Source organism: Crocodylus porosus, unplaced genomic scaffold (genome assembly GCF_001723895.1).
Source record: "Crocodylus porosus isolate Cpor-Errol unplaced genomic scaffold, CroPor_comp1, whole genome shotgun sequence".
Classification (NCBI taxonomy): Eukaryota; Metazoa; Chordata; order Crocodylia; family Crocodylidae; genus Crocodylus; species Crocodylus porosus.
This window is the reverse complement of record NW_017728948.1, coordinates 80,080,878-80,093,256: the sequence shown is the minus strand read 5'-3', so window position 1 is coordinate 80,093,256 and position 12,379 is coordinate 80,080,878. Positions and strand designations below refer to the sequence as shown.

General features: G+C 44.5%; 1 protein-coding gene across 1 annotated transcript in view; it reads right to left on the bottom strand.

Moving 5' to 3' along the window:
- CDS1 (CDP-diacylglycerol synthase 1) overlaps nucleotides 1-10,703 on the bottom strand; it is a 53,999-nt gene extending 43,296 nt beyond the window's left edge. Inside the window, exons 1-3 of the mRNA XM_019552635.1 lie at nucleotides 10,665-10,703; nucleotides 8,853-8,980; nucleotides 2,895-2,991 (exon numbers count right to left, since the gene is read on the bottom strand). Coding sequence (XP_019408180.1) covers nucleotides 2,895-2,991; nucleotides 8,853-8,980; nucleotides 10,665-10,703 — 264 coding nt within the window. The remainder of the gene's footprint in view (nucleotides 1-2,894; nucleotides 2,992-8,852; nucleotides 8,981-10,664) is intronic.
- Between the last annotated feature and the right edge of the window lie 1,676 nt (nucleotides 10,704-12,379).

Below are 12,379 nucleotides of genomic sequence, written 5' to 3'. Positions count from 1 at the left end.
TTGGTCCCTAATTCAATTCGGTGGAGATTTGGCACAATTCAGTGGCTGAATCTCTGAATCAGAATCAAATCAGAGGACCCTTTAATCTTTCTGAATCACAACAAAACCCTCCGAATCAATTTGGAGAGATTCGGAAAGATTCGGCGATTTGGACAGAGACACAGTTTTACATGTTTTCTTCTACATATCTCTAGGTACCAGGTGGCTCGTGAAAGCTGTGATGCTAGAGAGTATGGAGTATCCCACAGGAGTGCAGGGGTCTCCCTAGTGCGCTCAGCAGCAGACCCAGAAGCAGACCAGGAAGTGTGCAGGGCCCCCCCGCACCCCCTGGCTTGGTGACTGGTGCCTCCTGGGTATGAGGGAGGCACCCAGGGTCCCCCTGTGGCTGATTGCTAAGCTGGGGGGGACAACCCAGCATGCTCCCCAGTGAACCCAGAAGTGGATCAGAAGTAATTCCAGTCCATTTCCAGATCTGCCGTCAAGCACGTGGGGGGCGCCCCGTACTCCTGTGGGGCGCTCCATCCACCCCACCATTGCAGCATTCACAAGCTGTGCTGGTACCTTGTGGTATGTAGAAAAAACATTTAAAGCTGTGTCTATGTCTGAATCACTGATTCTCTGAATCAGCATCGAATCTTCAGATTCGGATTTGGCCAAATCGAATAAGGGACAGTAATCCAAATCAACGAATGGAATTGCTGTCCCCAATTTGGTCCTAATCCAAATCAAATAGGGCCCGCTTTGCACACCCCTAATGTGCACCTATCAAGGGTCTCATTAAAACTGACATTTAGCAGATAATGGCCATTATGAAGATATAGGTGAGGCTGGCATGCTAGATCTCCTCTTCTGTATTCTCTGATGTTTCCATGGTGTCTCAGAAGAAAAGAGGTAAACAAAGGAACATTGCTGATGAGGTATGAATTCTTAAAAGATTTTTCACAGTCTGCTTTTAGCATTGCAAGAAAAGTTCATCAAAACTAATAGCAGTCACTTGAGAACAAAAAACATTTCTGGCTGTATCTAAAGCCATCTACAGAGTAGACCTCACCATAGAAATATGCCTTAATTGCCAGGCATTTCTCTCTAGTCTCCTGGGATAATTTATCAATTTATGGTAATTTGTGTAATAAAAACATATTTCACTGTAAGCACTTACTAATTAGTGATACAGAACTGTAAGGCCACTAAAGACTAATTGATTCGTGTGTGTGTGTGTGTGCGTGTATATGAGAGAGAGAGGGAGAGAGAGAAAGAGAGAGTCAGGGGCAGATTTCTGGAGCTTGGCCCCTGCCCCGATGGAGAGGGGCTGGTCTGGACTCACTAGAGCTTGGTCCTAGATAGCCTAGATTGACCCTGCACCAACCTCTGGCATGGCCAGATGGCTCCTGTGCCATCAAGGGCCTCCAATGGCATAGGGCCAGTCTGGACCATCAGGGCCCAAGCTCTGGTGAACCCGAACAAGTTCTGCATCATCAGTGGGCCTGCCGATGGCACAGGGGTAGTTCAAGCATGCCCACTCGTGATGCATCAGAGGAACTGGGGGGGGTACATGGCCCCCTAGATTTCTGTGGGGCATGGGGCACAGGGCATGGGGCTGCAGCCTGTGGCTGGACCAGCAGACTTGGTGCTGCCGCTGCCACCACCACCAAAAGGCACGTGCCACCGCCACGGGGAGTCACCACCACCAGAAGCCTGGCGCTGCCACTGCCACCACCACTGTTGCCCCTGGTGGGCAGTGTCCCCAGCCCCCAGCAGTACCAGCCTGGCGTGTAGGGATAGAGAGCACTGCCTCCCTCCTTTGTTAAGCCACCACTGCCACCTCAATCTTGGCAATGCAGGGCTGCAGCCCCCAACTGTGCCCTCCCACACACTGCCTATGCCCTACCCCACCCCCCATTGTATTCCATAGATAGAATATATTTAAGGAACAGCTGGGCACTGGCCCCACACTGAAGCACCCTTGTGCCACAGCCAGCCCCTCTGCAGCACATCGAGCAAGGTCAGATCAGCTTTGGGCTGGCAGGCTGACCCCCCAGGTCCCCTGCCAGCTGAGACTGCTCTGACTCAGCATAATGTGCTGCGGTCCTAAGTGCATGTACAAATGGCACACTTGGGAGCAATAAACTCTGGCACAATATGTGCCAGTTTATTGCTGCGTGCTAATAGCACGTGTGGTATGTGCCCAGTGATAATGATCTTGTCGAAGGACCTACTAGTACAGAGAGTATCTCCGTAGATAGTCATAACTTCAAGGGGATCCTGCTCAATTGCTGAGACCAACACTAATGGAGCCTGTTGCAGGGTCCTAACTGTGAGGAGTAGGACTTGACACTTATGGCCCTTTCTCCCATTGGTATCATTAACTTTCCAGCCAAACCTAACAAAAAGAAACTGCCTACGTTCCCTAGCCTTAAAATGGCAAATTGTGGAAGTTAACAAGTAAGTTTCTTGGCTCTGCTTTGAATCTCTCCTCAGATTATATGATAACCCTTCAAAAAAAGAAGACAATATGACACACAGTAAAAGGCCATGTGAGGAGATAGGAAATATGCAAGGGGAAGGCTGAAACTAGATTAGCATTTTAAGAAAGGGAAATTTACTGTAATATCTATTTCCCATTTTTACAGCTTTTTATTCATTTAATTTAAATTCAATCTAAATTGAGTCTTAATATTTACAGTAACTGAAAGCAACAAAAGTCCAGCAGTCCCCAAAGCCCATCCATAAATACCAATTTATCACCTTTCACAAATATTAAGATTTAAACATAAGACAAATTGTTCATCAATCTGAAAGTTCTATATAATTGTTTTCAGACAGATTTATTCTCTCTGTTCATTAATCATAATACATGAAATATGATATAGGAAAAAAAAATTCAACAAACTTACAAGAAGCATCAGCATGAAAGATCCCAGGTATATGATGAGGAAAAACAACAAAATCATAAGCAGAGTTAAGATTCCACGAATCCACCAGTTTTTCCATCTACAAAGAAAATATATCAGGACAATTTAAAAAAACCTGTACAATTAAGTACCTACTCAAAGATAGATTAATTTAGTGTTCAACCAGAGAAATTATATTGCTGAAGGAGGAACAAATGGGGGAAGAGGACAAGGGGCAGGGGTTAGGCTACTTAACTTCCCCTGCCACTGTTTGCGACCACCCCCACCACTGCTTTTCCTGTTGTAGCAGTGGGGGTAGGGAGGTAAATTTAAGAGGACCTGCCAATAATTACACCCTATACATGACCTATAACAAATTTATAAATGTTCCATGCATAGAATCTAATTACTAGGGAGGGTCTTTGCAATTTAAAGTAGTCTTGGATTCAGGTAAATAGACTAATTTGAAAGAGATCTGTGCTCATGTTAATACTGAAACCACAAAGGTCATCAGTCCTGATATATGAGTGTAAGAGAAGGTGCAGTAGGCTACTTGTCCCTGTTTTCTATTCCACTGCAGCAGCTAGCTACAATCTAACCAGTGAAGCAAGCGAAGTGCTGGAGGGACATGTAAGCATGTCCACAAATACACCACAATTACTTGCATACCCCGCCCCCCCAAATACAACATATCTTGTTTTGAGAAGGCAAAATGAAGAAAAAAAAGAGTTTTCCAGAGTCTTCCCTGCACAGCAACCCCTCAGGCAAGGCTGAACCTTGTGCCCGCATACAGCAGGGATGGGGTCCCATTATCAGCATCACCCTCCTTCTCTTGGTTGCCCAGTCAGCACAACTACTGCTAATTCAGAAGTGGCTGAGAAAGGGTTAAACCTGTAGCTGTAGGAGGGAGAAGAGGAGTGACACTGGTAATAGGACGTTACCCATGGGACACAGGGTTCAGCCTGCTGCCATTCCAACATGGAAATCAGTTTTATCATTTAAGTCATGAACCCCCATAATGGATAGCTGATTTTCAGGAAAGATGTGTGCACTATGTAAATAAACACAGTAATATTTTTTAAAGTAGGGCTTTTCAACCTTTTTAAAGGAGTGTACCCCTTCTGGTGGGTACCCTTCCTGGATTATACCCCCTGGAGGAGGTATCCCCTGGACACCTAGCAGCCAGTTAATGAGTGTGGGGGGGAGGGTGTTCCTTGGCAATGAGCAGGGGAAGGTACTTGGATGGTGGCAGGCAGCAGCAGCAGAAGGGGAAGTGTGCTGCTGTTGCCCGTCACCACTGTGCAGTGGTACATGGTGGCATGCTTCCTAAGTACTCCTGCTTCTCTGTACCACTGCCGTGTACCCCCTGGGGCCTTCTCAAGTACCCCCAGGGGTACAGGAACCCCTGGCTGACAAGCCCTGTTTTAAAGGATTACAAATGGCTAAGTAAAAACCTAGGTTGCTTTCAATACATGTGTTTAGCAAAGGAATACAACCTTTGAAATGAATTAATGATGATCTGGTACCTCTTTTAGGGGTAACCAAAAATCTTATATTTTATTTAAACAATGTCACCAAAAAATTTAGGGTTTTTTTTTTTTTAAGGAAAGAAAAGATAAATTATTTTCTGGTACTACACCTGCCCCCAAAGTCCCTTGAAAATGTTTCTGGTTGTATAATACTGCTTTTCAATACATTTTGCTTTCCTCATTTTGGTGGATTTTCAGACATTAACAAGAGGGTACACTGACTGCAAAAAGAAAACTGTAAAGCTAACCATGGTCAGACCACTGCCAAATGAAAGAGAAAACAAAAAAGATTTCCCTCCCTCAGACATTTCTTGTTGCACTGGTAAAATCATTTCTAGACACATTTGATTAAAGAAATTCATCATCTTAATTAACTTCAAAATCGACACTGAATTTAAGTTTGTTAGACATGTAATTTACTTCTGAAGGATTTTATTTAATGATACATTAGTGGTCACTAAAGCCATTTAAATGAAGCTGTCAAAGGTAGGGCAACAAAGACAAAATCCACTGCACTGCAATAGGCTTTAACAATGTTGTACTCATCATAACACTGTAAGTCTTTACCATAAACAAAAGCCTCGCTTTCTTAAAAAAAAAGAATATTACATCTCTCAGAAGTTAGAACAAAAATAGGTAAGAAGCACATTTGACACATCTGGAAAGCCAACTTTATTAGAGACAGGCCAAGCCTCAAGGAGTCTAACCAACCATCTGCCATTACGACACGTCTTCGACGTTTAACTTTTACCAGATGTAACACAAACTGCAAGATTCTTTGGATCACCATAAAAATAGGGATAATATTTTAAGGAGAGGGAGACGGATTATGAGTGCTTCATCTAGATGCTCTTAAAAAATTAAATAAAATTCCAGTTCAGGTAATGATTTTGTTGCAAGATAAAAAAGAGGCCCTGCCTCCATATTAGATGATCAGAGAGAATATGATCCCAACAAGTACCCTTGACTCCACCCTTCAACAAAGCGGTATTTTGCACACAAAGCACTGACAGCCGTGCCCTCCAAAAATGATTTAATAATCTAAAGCAGATTTTAACGCCTGAGGTACCAGATTCTGAATAGTATTTAGAACATGTCTATTTAGAGACCCAAAGTCCGTCAAGATGTTTACCCTAGTAAGCTGAATCTGAAAATGATCATGCGCTATTGGTCCTCATTCTGTGACAGTAGCAGAATGACACTAAAAGTGTTACAAGTTTGTATTCATGCTTAACTCTCGGGACAGGCATCAAGATGTAAGCAGATAACATACTAAACAAAAAGCTACTATAAACTAAAGCATCACTAAACTAATTAGAGCAGTGGTAGGCAACGTACAGCCTGCAGGCCAGACGCAAACTGTGAAGAGACTGGATCGGGTCCACAGCAGTTCAAAGAATCAGCAGCACACTCCAACCCAAGCAGCAAAGGAGGCATCCCCAACATGCTAATGCCTGCCTTTGTCTATCTAGATTCCTTTTGTGGCACCTGCTGATTGCTGGGTAGGTCATGGTTGGGGCTGGGCCACAGGCAGTGGCCCACAGTGGTGAGAGGTTGCCAACCCCTGAATTAGAAGGTATTAAATCTGGTGAGGGTATGTGTGCAAGGACTCATGAAGCCAAGTGAAGGCCTGTTTATGCTTAACTGATTTAGTAACACTTATGTTGCTAACTGTTGAGAAAATGAGTTGCTGGATGTGGTAAGTTACTTCTAGAATATTTATGTAGTGAATAACATTGTCCTCCTGTCACATTTCAGTTATCAGCTTATGACACTTCTGGATATGCCTAAGTTGGACTACTGCACACAGTTAAATACAACAGCAGAATGCACTGAAAGGATATGACTCAAGTACACAAAGTGCTTTATGCTTGAAAGAACTGTGTCTCTACAGCTAGCTTCATGTGCATATAAAACATTTCTGCATTTGACCTGATTGCTAACCTGACTGAGGTTAAAACAGGAGCTAAGCAAAGCTGTGTCATCCCTCCAACACTTCTAAATCCAGCATGCTCAGGACCAAGCATGTGCTGGAAATCTGAAAATTCCAGTTTTTTGAAACTGGAGTGGCTGCCGGTCCTGAAGCAGTGGCCGCACACATAGTGGAGTGGTGGATGGTGGCAGCAGCCTCCACATGCAAGCTTCCCTGTCCACATCCAGTGGAGGTAGGTTGGAGCGGCAGTCTGTCCTGGAGCAGTGGCTGCACGCAGAATGGGATGGTAGAGGCAGTGGTAGCTGCTGCGTGCAAGCTTTCCCTTCTGCGTCCAGGGGGTGGGGGGAGCGATGGCCGATCTTGGAGCAGTGTTCACACACGGAGTGGTAACACAGTGTGATGGATGGTAGTGACAGCCGCCATGTGCAATCTTCCCCCTCCCGTGTCCAGGGGAGCAGAGAGGGAAGCTTAAAAGTGCCGGATTTTTGAGAATCCCGGATTTTTGATATCCAGATTTATGAGGTTATACTGTATTCCTTGCCATGATCTGAGCACTAACAGCTTCCAGTCAGAGTGGAGCTAAAGTACTGAATAGATGGTAAGCTGTTTCATCTCAGCCAACTCCAAGACAATACCAAGACTTCCCTGACCTTGATCACTAAGCTCCAGTACACTGATGATGCTGTTGTGTGTGCTCACTCAGAAGCAAACCTTCAGGAAATTGCTGATGCCTCTATCAAGGCATACCAGAAAATGGGACTGACACTTAACATTCAGAAGACTTAGGTCCTCCACCAACAAGCTCCTAATGAACGGTCCCCAGCTCCAGTAATCCAGATCCATGGTGAGACGCTGGAGAACATTATTTCCCATATCTCAGACCCATCTCTTGCAAAAGAAATTGGCAAAGAAATCCAACATCACCTCACACGTGCAAGTGCAGCCTCTGGGTGCCTGAAGAAATGGGTGTTTGAAGATTGTGACATCAGATCCAAAACCAAGCTTGTGGTTTATCAAGCAGTCATAATTCCCACCTCACTGTATGGAGCTAAGGCATGTACAACGTACAGGCGACATCTGAAGTTGTTGAAGTACCATCAACGCTGTGTGTGGAAGATCCTCCAAATCCAGTGGGAAGACAGATGTACCAACGTTAGCGTTCTCCTGCAAGCAAACCCCATGAGTATTGAGGCAATGATTATCCAACATCAACTTCATTGGGCCAGCCATGTCATCCAGATGTCCAACTCCAGACATCCAAAGCAAGTTTTATTCTCCCATCTCAGCAATGTGTATGCTCAAGAGGATAACAGAGAAAGCACTTCAGGGAATTCCTCAAGGCCAGCTTAAAAAAATGCAATACTGATGTCAACTTGTGGGAAACTATTCCCCAGGACTGTGCCAAATGCAGGGAAAGTCTGCTGTAGGGATCTCAGTACTTTGAAACCTCACAACAACTACAGGAGATGGAAAAGCAGGAACAGCAGAAACAAAGCATCATGGAACAAATCAAGAATCCAGCGCTACCCACCCCACACAAAAAACACACATCCAAGCTGCAGTAGAGTCTTTTGATCCCAGATAGGCCTCATCAGCCATCTTCGGACACACAGATAAGACAATAATGGAAGACAATCATCCTCAACCCTGAGGGACTGCTGAAGATGATGAGTCAACTGATATGTCTACACTATGTTCCTCGCCTGTTCTAGTACACTTCCAAGCATACCCAACCTCCTGCTGACAACCCAGAAGCCATGGTGGCTACAGTCACTTTCAAAACTTCTGTTTTCAGCATGCAGTGACACCCCAGAGCAGTTTCACTATTGTATTCTTGGCTCTGACAAATGCAAACGAAAGAAGATGGGACATGCTTGGGAACATCACTGCCTAGACACACTAGAGATGCAGTACAGGCATGCCCTTTGGCTCCTGCCAGCTATGGGGAAAAAATAAAATAAAATAGGTATTGCTTGCTAGGTCCCAGCTACACTTAATTATTTGGTTACTATCTCCCAATAAAAGGCACAAAGGTTGATGGAAAAGTGAATGTAAAGCTAACCTATAAAAAAAATTTGTATTCCTCCTTCTTTAGCAATGTGCAAAATAACTCCAATTAACTAAAGGTGGCCAGAAAGCCAGCATATTACATGAAGACAAAAAAATTAATCTTCTTAAGATCAGTCACAGTTTTTGGTGTCTTGCTCCTGTCTCTCTGTGATGCTTCAGCATTTAAGTTAAGTTAAAGTTATTTAATAATTATTTCTTTATAATGGATGAAGCCAGGCAATCTTTGGGTGGCGTACTGAAAATGTTAATTTCATAAAAACTGTTACTCAAGCAAAAATGTAGCTAAAGAGCCATAATAATAGATCCAAAATAAAGGTTATATGTGGAAAGGTTATCACATAGGAAATTAAATTTGCAATATAATTACATTTAGTCAGCAACTCTCAACATTCTTGTCCCAAATGTGTTAGGAATCTCACTTTACTATACCTTGCAGATACACCAGAAAGAGCTCTTTTGAGTATTTCTGGAGTGCTGTCTGTTGATGGGGGAACTTCAGGAATATCTGAATCATTTCTGAGATCTAAATCTCCAAATCTGTCATCCACATCCTCCTCCTATGACAAAAAAAAGAGAAAAAACGCATATGACTATTATTTAACTCTTACAAAGGCAGTATACATTTCGTCTGAAACATTACTTTGATATGAAAACTATTTCTCAGACAATGCAGTAATGGCAGATCAGCATATCTATAGATGGTTAGGCAGAATGCTCAGCAAACATATATTACACAGAGATTTTATCTTCTTATGAACTGAATAGCTCTGATGGTACCTAAAGGAAGATGTAGATAAAACGATATTTCCTGTTAATGCTGATGCACTGCCTTTGTGTTTGCAAGACACGGGATTTCCCGCTGTGTCACAGGGCACTTAGGTGCCTTCTCCTAGAAGAGCAGAAACTGCCTGTGGAGAGCCCAAAGAGCCAGACAAGAGCCCAGGTGCAGGTTGCCCTGAGAGCTAGCTAATGAGGAAATTAGCCTGCACCTGGTCAGCTGGCCAGAAAGGGCAGGGCCCTGAGCCCATATAAACCCCAGGACAGGGACTAGGAGGCAGTTCTCTGCTGGTGGCCAAGGGGGAAGGAGCCCTTCTACAGTAAGTGAAGGGAAGAGGCCTGACTAAGTTCTGCTTCTTGTAAAGGGACAGAGCACATCTTATGCAGCTTGCGTTACGTTATAGCCCAGGGGCTTATGTTTGATTGCTGTTTTACAACACCGGTGGTTTGCATAAGGCTATTTGGGGAAGGAGGAGGCCTCATTGGGGGCCCACTGCGGTGTGCGGACCCCAGTGCCAGAAAGGGCATGGCATTTTGGGGGCACACAGACCCCGGTGGCAGAGGGGCACAGAGGCAGGGCTGCAGAGGGCCCAGGTGCCAGTGAGGCACAGAGTTAGGGCTGCAGGGGGCCCAGAGTGGACAAGGGGGCCAAATCACAGCAAGACCTAGACAGGACAACATCAATGCCATCTGTGAGGCTTAGGCCATGGTAAAGGGGCAGTTGGAGCTACGCATATAGCCCATAAGGCTGGGGACCCATGGGGTCCAGGGAAGTCTATCAGGACCATGTTCGACTGGGCATGAAGGCAGCCTCCCTACATTACATTTACATCAAGACATGGCAGGCGAGAAAAGCAGGTGCTCATCAGGCCAAAATGGCATGGTTGAGGGGTCTTAGGAGACCACGGCCGTGCTTAGGGATGCTATCCTGTGACATGTTGCTCTAAAAATACATTTAGCACCTTTAACTAACACTACTCGGAGATGTATTATTTTTGCTGTGCTCCCGCCCCAGCTATGGAAACAGCCAGAGACTCCAAAGATTTCTTATTAATACCCTTCACCATGAGGTGGCACTCTGTTCTGGCCTTTAGCCAGTAGGTGCTGCTGTATGTTCTTTTTTCTTTGTTTGTTTTTATCCTCACTCACTCCTCACCCCTCCATCACAGCATGCAGTGGAGTAGTTGGGTTTGGGTCAAGTCTGCAAATTATTTGTTTTTATTTTAACAAAAAAAATGGGGGAGAAAGCCAATATTCCCTTAATTTACTACCCACCTCTTAATTCTTCCACCCCTGCCACCTATAGCATATGTCCTCCTGCCCCATGTACCTCCACCTGCACCCCCATGCCTCCTGCTATGTGCTGCCACTGCAGTAGGCATAGCTCGAGATGACAGCTGCAGCAGTAATGGTAAGTTTCTTGCAAGTAGTTTGAAACTTTGGAGTGAGTAGTTACATGACTACCTTCACTATTGCAACCTTCTGAACTTCATCACATTCCATTTCAGAACTATGACCAAAACTCCAGGGGCAGGACACTGCCCACCAGACCTGACGCCCAAGATATGCAGCATCCTGGGTGACATTTAGGTAACATGTCCCACCAACTTTGTGGAGATGTGGGGGGAGGGGGTCCATTTTTCCAACTGCGCTCCAACCCCCCCACTTCTCTTCCTCTTTCCCCTGCCCTGCAGAAAATTTTTGTGGGCAGAACTTGCTGGGGTCAGCAACCAGTAAAAATAAAAAATGAACAAAGTAAAAGACCTATACTGTGCAGATTTGCAGTTGTTATTTTTTATTTTTCTATATTTTGTATGTATTTTATATTGTAAAGGTGCTAGGGAGGCAGAGCCCCCTTTTATATAATACTGTTATCCTTATTTATTTTAAATCTTTGTTAATTTAATAATATATTACTTACTATTTACATTATTTTTTAATTATCTTTTTTCTTCTTTTGTTAAAAAAAAAAAAGCACCACACCACTCTTTTTTTGAATAAAGCATTTTATTTTTGCTCTATCTATGTCATGTCTTCTTTCAGATGAGTTGGTGCGGGGGGGAGGTGATTTTCAGAGACTGTGCCCACCTCAGCATGGGGATCTGTGGCTGAGGGTTTTTATGGAGTCATGGCCTTACTGGAAAGAGTTGCAAAGAGTTGCAGGGTGGACTGTTATCAGAGGGAGGTCAAATGCTTGTTAAATACTGGGGTTCAGCCAGCATGTCTTGCAAGAAAAAAGACTAAACAGCCACACCCACCACCAGTGACAAGCAGGCAACCTGCAAAATTTCTCCATGCATGGACCTTCCAGGGCCTTTAGCAAGTCTTTAAAGACTTCAGTAAGTCTTTAATGTATTAAAATGCATTTCATATGCATGGTCACAGGAGGGGGGAGGTGGAATTGGTTGTGGTTAACACCTGCTGCCGCAGGTCCAAACCAGCTTTTTTTTCCTGAAACCCTGGCAGTTTTTTTTCTCTGCAGGCTGTACTGTTATGGGAGGTGCAATGCAAAAGTTATTATTTTTTTTCCCCAAAGCTTTCTTTGCAATGCAATGCAGCACCTTTTGTAGCTGACGTTGCAGACCGCCCCCCTCCCCCCAGCCCAGCTGGCTGCAACCCTCTCCCACCCTGGAGAGAGCTCATCAGACTCTGGTCAGGATAACTTTGTCTTCCCCTGCTATATCTCTCCTCTCCACCTTCTCAAAAGACAGGGAGAAGGCGAGAGGCGAACGAGAAGCAGCACTCCCAGGGCAGCCCAGGGTAATCTCTTCAGCTACCTCTAGGCCTCTGCAGAATCAAGTGTATTCAAAGAAAGCATCATTGTGGGAGAACACTTTTTTTCATCCAAATTCAAGAAGCTTCTCTGCATTTCAAGTCAGAGCACTGGATAATTTCTGCCAGGGGCTCTACACTAGGTATTGGTATGCCCTCATCAGCTACCTCAGGGAGTCACCCTAATAGGGAGCTGCTAATCAGCCATGGCCAAGGTTTCAAAAAACACTCTGCTCCCTACAGAGAGGCCAGAAGTGTTATGCAGCAGATGGCTAACCCCAGACATATTATTGGTCTGGATCCGGGAACAAAGACACGTTCGATTTGGTTTAATACTGGGAAATTTTCGGCCTGGTATAAGAGAACCGTCTGTAACTAGGATCTTTTGGTATTTGGTGTGCGTTGGA